Source organism: Mangifera indica, chromosome 17 (assembly GCF_011075055.1).
Source record: "Mangifera indica cultivar Alphonso chromosome 17, CATAS_Mindica_2.1, whole genome shotgun sequence".
Taxonomy (NCBI): Eukaryota; Viridiplantae; Streptophyta; class Magnoliopsida; order Sapindales; family Anacardiaceae; genus Mangifera; species Mangifera indica.
The window spans coordinates 10093830-10108687 of record NC_058153.1 but is presented as its reverse complement, the minus strand read 5'-3'; the positions used below and the strand labels follow the sequence as shown (position 1 = coordinate 10108687).

Genomic DNA, 14858 nt, shown 5'->3' with positions numbered 1-14858 from the left:
CCTTTCCCACACCATTATCTCTAAATATAGAGACAAGAGTAGTTAATACTGTAAAAAATTTATTTATATTCCAAAGTTACAAACCCTCCTCAAGTCTTCAAGGATTTGATCCAAGCTACTCTATCTCGAATTGAATAAGTTGAATTCTAATTTATTTAAATATTCAAGTTGAAATGACTTAAATTGAATTTAAAGTTGAATTATTTTCAAGTCAAATTTGAGCTTTAACTCATCAATTTCAAACTAACTTCTTGGTTTAAATCGATTTCGAATTAAACTTTATTTGAGTTCAATCGAAATCAAATCCAGCGATGAATGTATCCTAATGCGATATACCCATCAATAGTAAAATAAGTGTATTTTTTTACAAAAAAATATATAATTTTACATTATTAAACAATACCCAAATGAAATAAAAGCAACGTCACATATATCTAATCTTGAGTACCCAATTAAATATCTGAATAATTTGTCATTATATAATTGAATATTATTTTATCATCTATCATATCAAGCTCAACTTGGTTATTATCGAGTCAAACTTGTTGTTTCTCGATTTGATAAGCATATGAACTCATGACTCCATTTGAATTTAATATTATAAACCCCTAAAAATTTAACTATTATTTACACCCCAAAATCCAACTTTGCCTTCTAAACGTTTATATCTTAATAAGATCTTTTAATGTAGCCTCGCCAACCTTTGAAATTAGTACATTCAATTCAACATTAAATTTTAAATATATTAAAAAATTAATAAATAATTACAGTAAAAATAATTACATAAAATAAATAAAGTAAAAAGTAAAAAATATGATGAGATTATAAGACACAAAAAGTAGAGGGAAAGAGGCTTTGCTTGCATTTCATTTCTCTTCTGTTTCTCTCTCACTGTCCAGAAGGCATTTTCCAGAAATCCTTGCAGCTCATTGTACAGCAATATATATAATACTTCCAACTCCTCAAATTTCCATAAATTCTTTCTCTTTCTTTCCAACAATATATAAACATATAAACAAAACATACACTTTTCATTCCCATCTGCGCCTTAACTACTTTTACATGTTCTCTCTTTCTTACTACTGTAATATTTGAAAAAAAGTTGAACCACTCACCATTTCTTTGTATATATATATCTATATCTATATATATATACATACTTGGTTTTCTTTTAGATTTATTTATTTGGGATATTCAATCCATTTCTAAAGGGATCTATACTTGTTGAAACTTTAATTTTTTTTTTGGGTGTTTGGGTTATAATTTTCTTTATCTGATTCATATTATACAGAAAGGAGGAATTTTTATTGATATATTGAGACAAATGAGAGCTGGGTTGAGTACGATCCAACAGACGTTGACGCCGGAGGCGGCCAGTGTGTTGAACCATTCTATAGCAGACGCGGGTCGCCGGAACCACGGCCAAACGACGCCGCTTCATGTAGCGGCGACCCTTTTGGCGTCCCCATCTGGGTTCTTAAGACAAGCGTGTATAAAGTCTCATCCCAATTCGTCTCATCCGCTTCAGTGCCGTGCTTTAGAGCTTTGTTTCAGCGTGGCCTTGGAGCGTCTTCCAACCGCGCAGAACATGAGCCCCGGCCTCGAACCGCCAATTTCCAATGCTTTAATGGCCGCTCTTAAGCGCTCACAAGCACATCAACGCCGTGGATGTCCCGAGCAACAGCAGCAGCCGCTTTTAGCGGTGAAAGTTGAGCTTGAACAGCTTATAATTTCCATTCTTGATGACCCGAGTGTGAGTAGAGTGATGCGTGAAGCTAGCTTTTCAAGTCCGGCGGTTAAGGCCACTATTGAGCAATCTTTAAATTCAACACCTTGTTCGGTTTCAGTTTCGAATTCGAGCCCAATTGGTTTGGGATTTAGGCCTAATCTTAATAGGAATTTGTATGTCAATCCGCGGTTGCAGCAAGGAACCGGAGGAGGAGTACAATCCGGGCAGCAAAGAGGGGAAGAAGTGAAGAGAGTAATGGACATATTTCTGAGAAGTAAGAAAAAGAATCCGGTTTTGGTGGGTGAATCGGAGCCGGAGATGATTGTAAAAGAATTGTTGATAAAGATTGAAAGTAAAAAATTAGATGGGGTTTTGAAGAATGTTGAGGTGATTCGGTTGGGGAAAGATTTTAGTTTTGAGAAGGGTGAGATTGTGGCGAAGCTGAGAGAATTGAGTGGGATAATTGAGAGCAAGATGATTGGGAATGGAGGGGTGATGGTTGATTTGGGTGACTTGAAATGGTTGGTGGAGCAACAGCTGAGTTTGGGGGTGTCGAATTCAGGGACTGTGCAGCACCAGCAAGTGGTGGCGGAGGCTGTGGCGGAGATGGGGAAGATTCTGGTAAGATTTGGTGGTGGTGGTGGAGGAGGGAGGTTGTGGTTGATTGGGACAGCTACATGTGAAACATATTTGAGGTGTCAAGTTTATCATCCTTCAATGGAAAGTGATTGGGATCTGCAAGCTGTTCCTATTGCTGCCAAAGCTCTTCCAGGGATGTTCCCCAGGTGTGTATATATACATATTTGGTTCTTTTTGATCAATTTTTCAATGATTTTAGATTACATATTAGATTCATCATCATCAAGAATTTCTGTTTATAGATTCCATGATTTTATAGTTTTTATCTAGATTTTTATTCCTGGGGAAGTCCTTTTCTTGAGAAACTTGCTTATTTTGAAGTTGAATCTTGCGTTTGGATATGGAATCCTAAAGTTCTTTTTGGGTGTTTTATTTTTTTAAATTTATTTTGCAGTTTCTTGGACTTTGAATGATGACCTTCATGTTACTTTAATTTGGTCATATATTCACCTTTTTTTCTTTTTTAAATTTTCAAAGGATTGGGAGCAACGGGAATGGAATTCTGAGCAGTTCTGTTGAGTCTTTGGCCCCATTGAAGGGCTTTCCAACTGCTCCAACGAGGCGGGTTTCTGAGAACATGGATCCTTTTAGGAGAATGTTCTGTTGCCCACAATGTATGCAGAATTATGAACAAGAAGTCACAAAATTAGCCAAGGAGTTTGAAAAGTCTTCATCAGAAGTGGCAAGGCCATCTCTGCCACAGTGGTTGCATAATGCTAAAGTTCATGATGATGCTAAAACAGTAGATCAGATACTGGTAACTTCAAAGTCAAATTGATCATCTCATTTCGCATAATGTTTTGTTATTTGTTTTCAAAGACTATTACTCTCAGATCAATAAGTCATGATTTGTATTGTTGTCGTTTTTACAGACTAAAGATCAGGATTTGATCTGGAAGCAAAAAAGCCAGGAACTGCAGAAGAAATGGAATGATACATGCTTGCATATACATCCTAATTTCCATCAGCCAGGTTTTGGTACTGAGAGAATTGTGCCATCACCACCTATCTCAATGACGGGCTTATGCAATCCAAACCTGCTTGCACGCCAACCTTTCCAACCAAAGTTACAACCGAATAGGAATATCAGGGACACACTACAATTGAGCACAAATCCTGTCACCAGCCAGCCATCAGACTCTGAAGTTTCTCCTCCAGTTAGCCCTGTGAGGACAGAGCTTGTTCTTGGTCGATCAAAGGGAACAATGCCTGAGAAAAACCAAAAAGAACGCATTAATGACTTCTTAGGTTGCATATCTTTTGAACCACAGAATAATTTCCATGAATTGCAGAGTGACAAACTTCTAAACACGTCAGATGCTGACTCGTTCAAGAGGCTTGTCAAAGGTCTAATGGAGAAAGTATGGTGGCAACATGAAGCAGCAACTGCCGTTGCTACCACTGTCACTCAATGTAAATTGGGAAATGGGAAGCGCAGAGGTGCTGGATCAAAGGGAGACATGTGGCTATTGTTTACTGGTCCTGACAGAGTTGGCAAGAAGAACATGGCATCCGCGCTATCAGAGCTGGTATGTGGTGCCAGTCCGATAATGATCTCTCTTGGCTCAAGGCGTGATGATGGAGACTCTGATGTTAGTTTCCGTGGTAAAACAACTTTAGATAGAATAGGGGAGGCAGTGAAAAGACACCCGTTTTCTGTAATCGTGCTTGAAGACATTGATGAAGCGGAAATGCTTCTTCGAGGAAGTATAAAACAGGCAATGGAGAGGGGCAGACTCATTGATTCCCATGGCCGTGAGATCAATCTGGGGAAGGTTATCTTCATTCTCACTGCCAATTGGTTGCCAGACTCTCTCAAATTCTTGTCCCATGGCATTACCCTCAACGAGAAGAAGCTGGCCAGTTTAGCATGTGGAGGTTGGCAATTAAGGCTCTCTCTTTGGGACAAAACAGCAAAACGCCGACCCAGTTGGCTTCACAATGAAGAAAGGTCAACAAAACCAAGAAAGGAAACTGTTTCTGGACTATCATTTGACCTGAACCGGACTGCCGATGATGGAGATGATAAAGCAGATGGATCACACAATTCAAGCGACCTCACAATTGATCATGAAGAAGAACATGGCTTTGTTAACAGACTGTTATTATCACCCTCAACCTCACCAGCCTCTCATGACCTGCTTAACTCAGTAGACGGCACCATTGTCTTCAAGCCGGTGGATTTCAGCCCCATTAAACGTGACATTGCAAATTCAATCACAAAGAAGTTCTCCACCATCATCAGCAATGGTCTTTCACTCGAAATCCCCAATGAAGCCCTTGAGAAAATCGTAGGTGGTGTATGGCTTGGCAGAACAGGTTTAGAAGACTGGTTAGATAAAGTCTTGACCCCTAGCCTTCACCAGCTCAAATCTAGGTTACCCACCAATGCCAGTGTGACAACAGATGAATCAATGGTTGTTCGGCTTGAAACCGATGATGACTCGGGTATCCGAAGCATTGGAGATTTGCTTCCTAGTAGTGTCAAGGTGGCGGTTGAGGGGTTGTGATGGTGTTGAAAGGGATGTTTTGGGTAGAGATTGTAAATATGGCCAACTGTTTTTGGCGGGGAGTGATAAACAGTTGGGGGGTAAAGAGTAAAAAACAGATAGAAGAGGGAGACATTGTGAATTAACGGTACCTTTAGGAGCCAGTTAAGTAATGTCTCAACTTTTTTTAAAAAATATTATTATTATTTCATTTCTTTATATTAAAAAAATCAGAGTCTTTTATCATATGTCTCATAATTTTCTTAGTGATTAATGATTGTAACTGTTTACCTTATTCTTCAGGTCAAAATTACTCCATGTGTATTATCACATTAATTTATATAAATAAATTTAATATATTTTATATTATTTATACAAAAATCATATATCGGAAAATCCTTGTTTTGTGTAAAGAAGAATAGGTTACGAAGAACATTAAGTCATTAAACAATGTTAGTAGCATAAAATCACCCTCATATTATTTTTAAATTTTATAATTTATATATTTATCAATTATTCAAAGTATGAATTTGGGTTATAATACAAATTTTAAAAGTTGAGAGGGTTAAATGAAATATGTTTAGAAATGTAAGTATAAGATTTTGAGACTCCAAAGCTTAGCTCAAATAAACAATCTTGAATTAAAGCTTCAAATCGATAAGTTGAGATTAATTTATTTATCAATTTAATAATATTGTTTATTTTATTAATAATATTATTTACTTTTTAATAGTATTATTTATTTGATTAATAATATTTTAATAATATATCTATCAACTTAAAAAAAATTAAAATAAATATTATAAATTCAATCTCTAATTGGGATAGATTCTAGCCCCAATTTCATATGGGAATATCATTTATTCTAAAAGAGGAACTCATATATATATATATATATATATATATATATATATATATATATATATATATATGTAAAATAATATAAAAATATTAAAAATATATGCAAAATCATTATCAAAGTGACTCCATATGACAATAACCCAATGTGACTTTTTTTTTTTTAATGTGAAAAATCACAAGGTTTTTTACCTCTTATTTTTATTTTATTTTATTTTTGATAATTGAATGGTTAACAACGGTTGCCTAAAATGTTTGCAACAAGAATCATGGGGTTGCTTTCAATTGATTTTGACTCTTTTCAGTTGGCTGTCTTTGGAGTTGGTGAAAATCAGACCGTCCAATCAACACGTGGCAGCATTCTATCAACACTTTTGTGCGGCGCCAACGCACACAAAACAATCATATATGCCAATTCAACTAAACGAAATCTGCCACCCGTCAGATGCGTAGACTTTGCTTTTAGCATAAAAAAAAATAGAAACAACCAGAAATCACATAATTAAAAATAAAATAATATTTGATTATATAATAATTATTATTATTTGTATATAAAATTATAAACATAATATTATTAAAATAAAAAATTTCATTATTTGTGATTAAAAAAATCACAAAGAGAATACTTTATCAAATAACACCACAAAAAAATACAATAAAAAGAAGAAAAGTTGAAGAATTCAAATAAAAAGAAAAATTATAAATGAGATGAAAAGTTACGAAATAATATGAGTATGATATTCACCTAACTGATGTAGATGAAAAATGGCAATGCCACTTGGAAAATATTGCATAATAAAAACATTCATTAATATAGCGTTGGAAACAAACTAAATCGAGTATAAACACCTTTTGATTCGAATTTAGTTTGAATAAAAAATTAGTTGACTTGAGTTCATCGGGCTAAAGTAAAAGGTAATTTAAATTTAGTTCGATTGAAAATTGTTTAGTTTGACTTTGACTCAAGTTTATAACTCAAATTTAAGATTTTGATTTGTGACTTGGATTCGTGACTCAAATTTGAGGTTCATTATCATTTTATTTAACAATGAACAAAACAATATTGTTTTGATAATGATTTGACATAACTCAAATTAAGCCACAAGTCAAATTCAATGAATCATCTGCATGACTTGCGCGTTAAACAAAGTTAAACTCTTTCTAACTTGTATTTGACTAAGTTTTTTCTTTTTTAAAAAAACCAACCCTTTTAATTTAAATTTGACTTAAGTTTGAGTTAAATTGTAAGCGAAAATTAAATAGTTCTAGGATCATAAAAACGTACCCAGATTCGATATTTTCATTCTCTGATGATGTTTGGTGATTCACAGGTCATGATTATTAATCCACAACACAATTTGTTTTTAAAAATTTTTCTATATTCTGTGATTTTTTATATTTTTCTTTTTCTTCACAGAGAAGATGAAGCAGAAGAGAGAGCGTAATTAGAAGTCCTCACCTCTTTTTAAAGTTACATAACTTCTGTTCATTAATATTGAGTGATAATTAGGAATTCAAACTTTGAAATCTCAACTATAATTAATTTCTATAACTGTTAAGGACAGTAAAGTTATTTTCTTTGTCAAGATTAATTAGATATTTTAACTTTAATAAATTAGATCAATCTATCGTAGGTGGATCAAATCCAATATAAATAAATTTGAATTAAATTGAATTTATTTTAAGACTGAACCATTAAGTTCAACCTTAACTTATAAGTTGGTAGAGATAAGTATGAATGAAAGAGAAAACACCAAAATTGTTCATATTTCACAAAAACCAAAAAGGAAAAAAAAGAAAAAAACATAGCCGCCCAAAAGAGAACTTCCCATTTGAATTTGTAGATAAAGCAAGACGAAAATTGATTATGCATAGAGAAAAGTTGGAATTCAATGGGAGGAGACGTGAAACTTTTAATGAGTCCCAATCTTGCATGTGTTCTCATTTAATAACTCTTCTTTATCCAACTACTATTATACCCCCACCTCTTGCTTTATTTACAAAATCTAAGTTATCACCAAATGGGTGATTAGCTATTATTTTAGAAATATAAAAAAACTTAAATATTTAACAAAAATTTTTAAAAAGAAAGTCTTTTGGGATGGATAGTGTGATTTAATTTTCAGCACAACTTCTAAATGATTTATATTTGCATCCAAATCATCAATTTTTATAAATTGAACAGAGTTTTGATTCGATCAAAAAGTTGATTTATAGATCGATTGATTTTAATTAGGGCTAATCAATGATGTACGCATGACATAATTAAAAATAAAAAAAAACAAGTTTATTAATACAATTTATTAAATATATAAAATTATTTTGAATATTTATTAAAATAGTACATTAGTTTGACCTTAAGTCAATTGGATTGACTGTTAGTTAACTCAAATCAACCCTTTCAATGAGTCAACGTCTAATATGAGTCTGACAATATTGTTTTTATTTTTAAATATTATTAGTATACAAATTAATATTTATTTTTTTATTAATGCTTTATTATTTAATAATATAATTTGTTGTTACTTTATAAATCATGAAGAATTATTTAAGAGTTAAGTATTGTTGGAAGAGCGAAACCTAACCAAGTCTCTTCTTGATATAATATCATGATTAGATCTCTAAAATATTTATTAATAAATCATGCAATTAAATAATGGATTATTAAATAATTAACAAAATAAACTGTTCTAGCTAGTAGCCTGTATTCCTTTTATAATAAGACAATACATCTTTAAACGAAACATCATCAACTCTAATCACATGTTAATCACAATTAAGAAAACCCAATTTTATATTTCTTAAAACGTATATAAAAATTAATAAACATCACAAAGAATCAAGAAGGCAAACAGGGAAAATTAGAACATGGAAGAGAGAGAGAGAGGGAGAGACAGGATGAGGTCACCCTTTTTTAATTTATTATTTTATTTGATAAAATTAACTGATTAACTAATAGTCCAACTCAAAAGAGTATCCTTGAATACAAAGAAAGCTTTCACTTGGCTTGTCTTGATGTAGAAAAAGTAGGACAAAATAAAATAAAATAAAATAAATAATGACAAAGGCAGAATGGCAGAATGGCATCTCCTTCTCCAACCCATAAGCCCTTTATATACCTTTATGCCTGTGTCCCTTTGCTTGTGTCATGTCGAACTTCTTAGAATAAAACAAAAACCCCAACTACTCTTCTCTTCCGCCTATCTTTTCTCAACCCCAAAGACAAGATTAATTTAATCTACTAAGATTAAGATAAAAATTATAATAATCAAACTTTTTTAATGATGTATTATTTTAATATTTTTTTTGGGTTTTAATTATAATTGAAGCGACGGCCATGCCCATGTGGACCAAATCCAATAGTATCATTATATAAATCCAACCATATCCTTTATAGAATTGGTCTTCCATTGATTTTTCACTGTATATTTTTTAATCTTATTGAAAGAATAAAGATGTTAAAAGATGTTGGACCAATGATGGTGATCAAGGTTGAATTGACATTAGGGATGGTGACCCGGCCCAACCCTCCAAATAAAGTCCGTGGTTGCCCTTATCTGATAGGGAGACAAATTTTTATTAAGAACAAAAATGGAGACAAAAATATAAACGGTTAATATCTTTATAATTGGAGATAAGACGTGAATAAGGATAGGTATATCTTAAAACTGTCATTTATTCAATTTATTCTCTCTTCTACATATAAAAAAAAAATAAAAAAAGTTTTTTCTACGAGAAAAAGGAAGAGAAAGAGAGAAAAAAATTTTCTCACAAAGAGAAACAAGACAAAAACAAGGACGGAGATTAATTCAACGTCACCTTATCCCTCGTTGTCATCTCTAATTTCAATTAAATTTGTTTATGTAATATTAATTAGAATTAAAAAAAGATTTATTTCTCCAAAGTTTTGTGTCTTCTTTAAATTCCTTTTAAAGAGAAACATCTTCAATTTTGTCAAAATGTTTATTTGTTTCCCAATTTTAGTGTTAGCCATCACACAAAAACTAACCAAATTTTTGGTCTACGTCCATATATCTTAGCATATGCTCAAACCAAAATGCAATTTCATTGTCTAGATTCATAAGGCAATAACATGAGGCCATAAATCATTTTATTAAACTCATGCCAAAATTTGCTTAATAAATGTTTTTAACGAATTTGTTTTGATATTTTTGATTTGGGTTTAGCCGATATGAATTTGATTTTGGGTTTCACGCAAAATGTCTTTCACCTAAAATGCTTTCTATTTAGTTTTAAAAAACCCACACAAATCTGTCTCTAAACTTTATTAGCTAATGAAAAAAATTCTATGTACAAATATTCGTTACAATTTATACAAGTTTAATATAACAACATATATGATGCGATGTTGTAAGTGTTTATTATTTCTTTCACTTTAAATTATACAAACACATATTATTATATCTTTTTTTCGGTAAGTATATATTACCACATTGCTTTGTGTGAATATATTTATAAAAAATGTTTGCACAGATAATATTACTCTTCACTAATAATTATCACGTTATCAGTTTAAAAAAAATTATTTGAATTAGAAGTTTCAACATTAAATATATATTTGTTTTTGTGTGTTCACATTAGATTAAAAAGATTTTTGTTTCACTAAAAAAGTGATAAAAAATAGAAAAAATTATGAAAAAGAAGAGTCATACTACATGTTTATATAAATTGTATACTAATACATATTAATATTAATATGTCATTATATAATTTAATGATTTAATGATTTATTTTATTTTATTTTTAATTTAAAATTACCTAATTAGATAGTGACAAGTTAGCCGTTACTATCCATTAGTATCAATTTTGTTAGTAAAATATTATTGAAAAAAAATATTCCTTTTACAAAATTTGTTGCGAAACATGCATTCATATTAATGTAAAAGCATGATCTCAATTCAATCCCATGACTTTTTTGAATTTCATTTTTCAACTCTTAGTTTATAAATTTGTGTGAATATTTCTTAATTGAAAAAGCAAAAGTGGGCTATGAAAAGGAATATTATGTGCACTTAGTTTTGATTATTCAATTAGAATTTTAAATTATGTGTCATCATATAATTGGATATTAATAACATAATAATATATCATTTATTTAATTGAATACTTAAAAATGAGTGCATAGAGTTTTATTGATAAAAAAACTATAAATTTAAAAATATCCAATTTCATATCTTGTAACTCATACTAAGAGCATTTTATTCATGTTTTCTCCCTTGCCATCTTACAGATTGTTCAAATAAATGTTTAATATGTGCTTCTCTCAAAAGCACTTTCAAAATATTTTTTAATTTTCAAAATGAAATTTTACTTTTTCTTTTTCCTTTCATATTCTCTCGAACATTACAAAATCGATATATAAAAGTCAAAAGACACTTTAAAATAAACAACTGGTTTTTGTACTTTTGTAAAAGCCATTTATGTCAAAAAAACAAAATAAATAATAACTTGACTGAGATTGATATTGTCAAAAACATTGGTAAACAATTAAAACCTTTTTCTTTTTAAGAATGTACTTTTAAGATCAGAAATGATATCTTTGAAATAGAAAATTACATTTTCCCACTAAAGGTTAGCTAAAAAAAAAAAAAGAAATTTTTTTTTCACTTTTTAATTGTATAAATTATATTCTATTCCACCTAAAATAAAACTTCATATATAGATATATCAAGGGGTTTAAGGCCCAACCCAGGCTCTTATTTTTGGCACGACCTGTGGGTTATTCAAACTGTGCCCAATATGATCTACTACTATAGTAGGCAAAAAAAATTTAAAAAAATAAAAAAAAAAGGTGCACAACGATACCCACCACCAATTAGTAGCCAAGTTTCACAACCTTAACTACCAAGACCCAAGGATGAGGCCAAATATGAGGGAAGTTGGTCCCAAGATAGGTTACATTGTAACATATAGGTTGTGTAGACTGTCTGTGGTAATTGATCCGACATACGAATCTATCAAGTTATTTAATAGCGAAGTAAATGAAGATGATATTACAATGTCTTATCTACCCAAAACAAGGCTGGTTGGCTCAATGGGTTGCATGACAATGAAGTCACATGAAAAAAGTCGTAGATTGGTTATGGATATGAAGCTTGCGTGGCTTTTCCTAGTTTGCAAAAGTTGCATGGAAGTGGTTAAATTTATGGTGTGTTTGCATTTGAATGAGCTATTGATGAGTCTAGGTGGTTCTTCTTGTCCTAGATGGTGCAATTATTGCGACAAGACTTTAGATAAATGCAAGGGCTAGTTGGGTTGCAACTGCCATTTTCAAATTTGAAGCATTGTAACTTCTATGTAATTGCCTTGTATGTGTTGTATAAATAGGGGCATGTGCCTTTAGTCATGTAATGAGCATTTGCGAGTCTTTTACATGTCATATTTTCCTTTTTCATGACTTTGAGAAAGATTAATAAAAAGTTGCCTATATATTGTTGTGCCATGTTTGTTTACTTGATGTATACTTGTGGCTTGATTGTTGCTTGGTGATTGCATACAATATTCACCATTGTTGGACCACTGAATTTGTAACAATTTGATCCTAACATGTTGAAACATTATTGAATTAAGTTTGGGTGGAACTTGGCTACATCATAGGTGCTAATTTGAGGCATAAGTGGGATTGAAAAGTTGGCCCTGTGACAATTGGTATCAAAGCCAAAAATAAAGACATACATGTTAGTAAAATGGTTGGTGGACTTATGCTTTGAGTAAACAGGTCTCAAAAAATGAAATATCGTTAGGTTCGCTTCTAAAACTTCTAAAGGGGGTGAGTCCTTTGATGTCTTGGGAAGGATTTCTGTCCTAGAGGTTAAAGTGCTTGAGCTCAAGTGATTAATTGTCGAAGAGAGGGACAACCTATGTGTAACACTCATAGGTATGCTTAAGAGTATTTTTATCTTTATGCATTGCTTTTGACCTTGGGGGAGTTTAAATTGTATATTTATTATTTGAGAGTTGGAACAACTATGTACCATAGAGGTGGACACTTGTTCATGCCCTGTGAAAGGTAAGTATGACTGCATGAAAATGGCTAAGTGTGGGAAGATGAACAATCATGCATAAAAGAGAAGCACGCTTGTTCATTTGTTGTAGAATTTGAAATTGGATAAGAACCAATTTCGTGTTGATTTCAAAATCCATATTTAAATGGGAAATCATATGTTCCTTGGAGGTGAATGATTGTTTGTGATGTTATTTCTGCAAAATAAAAGGATTTTCATGGCTGTTTGGCTCACATACATACATTAAAATTTCAAAGAGTAAAAAATGTTAGTGAGAGGAAGATTTTAGAACACCAAGACATCGAATTCTAGTCTAGCCACCTGAAGATCATAAAAAATGAGGTAAGTATAGTGGTTTCTCCTTTTTTTTGATGTTCTATGGTTGGATATTTGATTATGAGTACTGCTCCTTGGATTTTGTTGATAGTATTGTAGAGTGTATATGTTTGATTGACTATACAAGGATGATTATATACAAATATGCATTTATATGTTTAGGGTTAAGAAAGGATTGCTTCAATTGTATGATTTGGGGGATTTTGTGTGATTTTGGATTCACAGTATGTTAGAATCATGTTTATGCATGAATATTGGTTGTATTATGTTCCTTATGACTTGAAAATTGTTGAATCATAAAAAAAAAATAGGAATTCATATATTAAAATTCTACAAACAACTATTGTAACACCCTTCTCTAAGCACATACCCCTACTTAGAATTTGGTTTGAAGAACTGTACAACTTGAACTCTTTCTCATTCACAACAAAATAAAAGGTATGACAATAAATACTCACTATTATACCTCTAGTGTTTTGATGATGATAAAAACATAAATTTAAAGTGCTAACTTGTTCAAATAATGTGTCAAAACATTACAAAATGGACAAAGTATACAATTTGTAAAGTAAAATGAAACCAAACATCAATCATGCATAAGTTTTGCCTTAATTGTGTAGGCTTTTGGAAATTTTATTGACATTTAAGAAGAAAGTTGCATGTCCAACCGTGTTTTCTTGGTGCTAACTATGCCATCATTATGCCAAGAAAGAAGTCCAGTTGTGTAAGATGGATTCCAGTCATGCCATTTTCTTCAATAGTCCAACTATGCAACATGTTTCCAATTGTTCTCTTTATTTCATTCTAATTGTGCTCCTTCATGAAATGATAGCCATGCTCTTTAGTATTTGCCAACTGTTTCATCATATGCCAAGGAAACATTCCAATTGTGCAAAGACATGTCCAACCATTCAAATGAAGATTTCATCTAAAACTTATCCAATCATGCTCAAGCTATACCAACTATGCCTTGTGTAAAATCAAGCTAGTACACGTACCATGTATAAGTCGACATGGATGTGCAACATTCTAAAATTTTTCAAAAACAAGAACTGAAACGTAAGCCATCTATGCTAAAAGAGTACTACCTGTTCTTATTGCATTTAAAATTATTCGTTAGGAACTCTGACCAAGGTTAACTTAGTCGTAAAACTTAGATGCCAACTGTGCTCTTTAACCACGTTGACCATGTCTAAGCATTTTTAAAAGCCTATTCACCTCATTCCAGGTTCTTTTTAGCTATTAAAAAGGTTTTTCACTCACTCAAGTGCGTGCAAAAAGGTACAATTAAAATAACTAAAAATTATCAATATAAATAAAATTGTCCATATAACCAATGTCTAAATTCTCAAACATACTCAAACAATGCATAAGTACACATAACAAAGCCTCAAGCTAAAGTAAATACATGGATACCATAAATTTGGAAATGACAATATTACTTTTAACCTCATGCAATGACCTAAGTTAGACTACCAACTTCCTTGTATGCTCTGTTACTCATCTCTACTTATAAAATCACAAAAAGAAATATGTAAGGGATAAACACTCAGTAAGTAAGTGACTTTTTGTCACCTTGCACACAAAACAAATCTTAAACCCGACATTCCATCATGAAGTCACTATATAGTTAAAGAGGATGTTTTCGGTATCCTTATATGTCTATTTGTCTATTCTTGGCACCCTCATGCCCTAAATACATAGGCCATGTCACACAAACTACTAAGGCCTAAGCTAAACTTAACATATCTAATGCCTTCATGAAAACAATTAATATCCCAA

At 31.7% G+C, this 14858-nt stretch overlaps 1 protein-coding gene across 1 annotated transcript; it reads left to right on the top strand.

Moving 5' to 3' along the window:
• The first annotated feature begins 858 nt into the window (after window positions 1–858).
• On the top strand, window positions 859–5152 carry LOC123200739 (protein SUPPRESSOR OF MAX2 1-like). The gene is made up of 3 exons (XM_044616096.1): window positions 859–2514; window positions 2846–3125; window positions 3241–5152. The coding sequence occupies exons 1-3, from the start codon at window positions 1325–1327 to the stop codon at window positions 4876–4878; spliced, it is 3108 nt and encodes a 1035-aa protein (XP_044472031.1). The 5' UTR covers window positions 859–1324; the 3' UTR covers window positions 4879–5152.
• Window positions 5153–14858: the final 9706 nt, after the last annotated feature.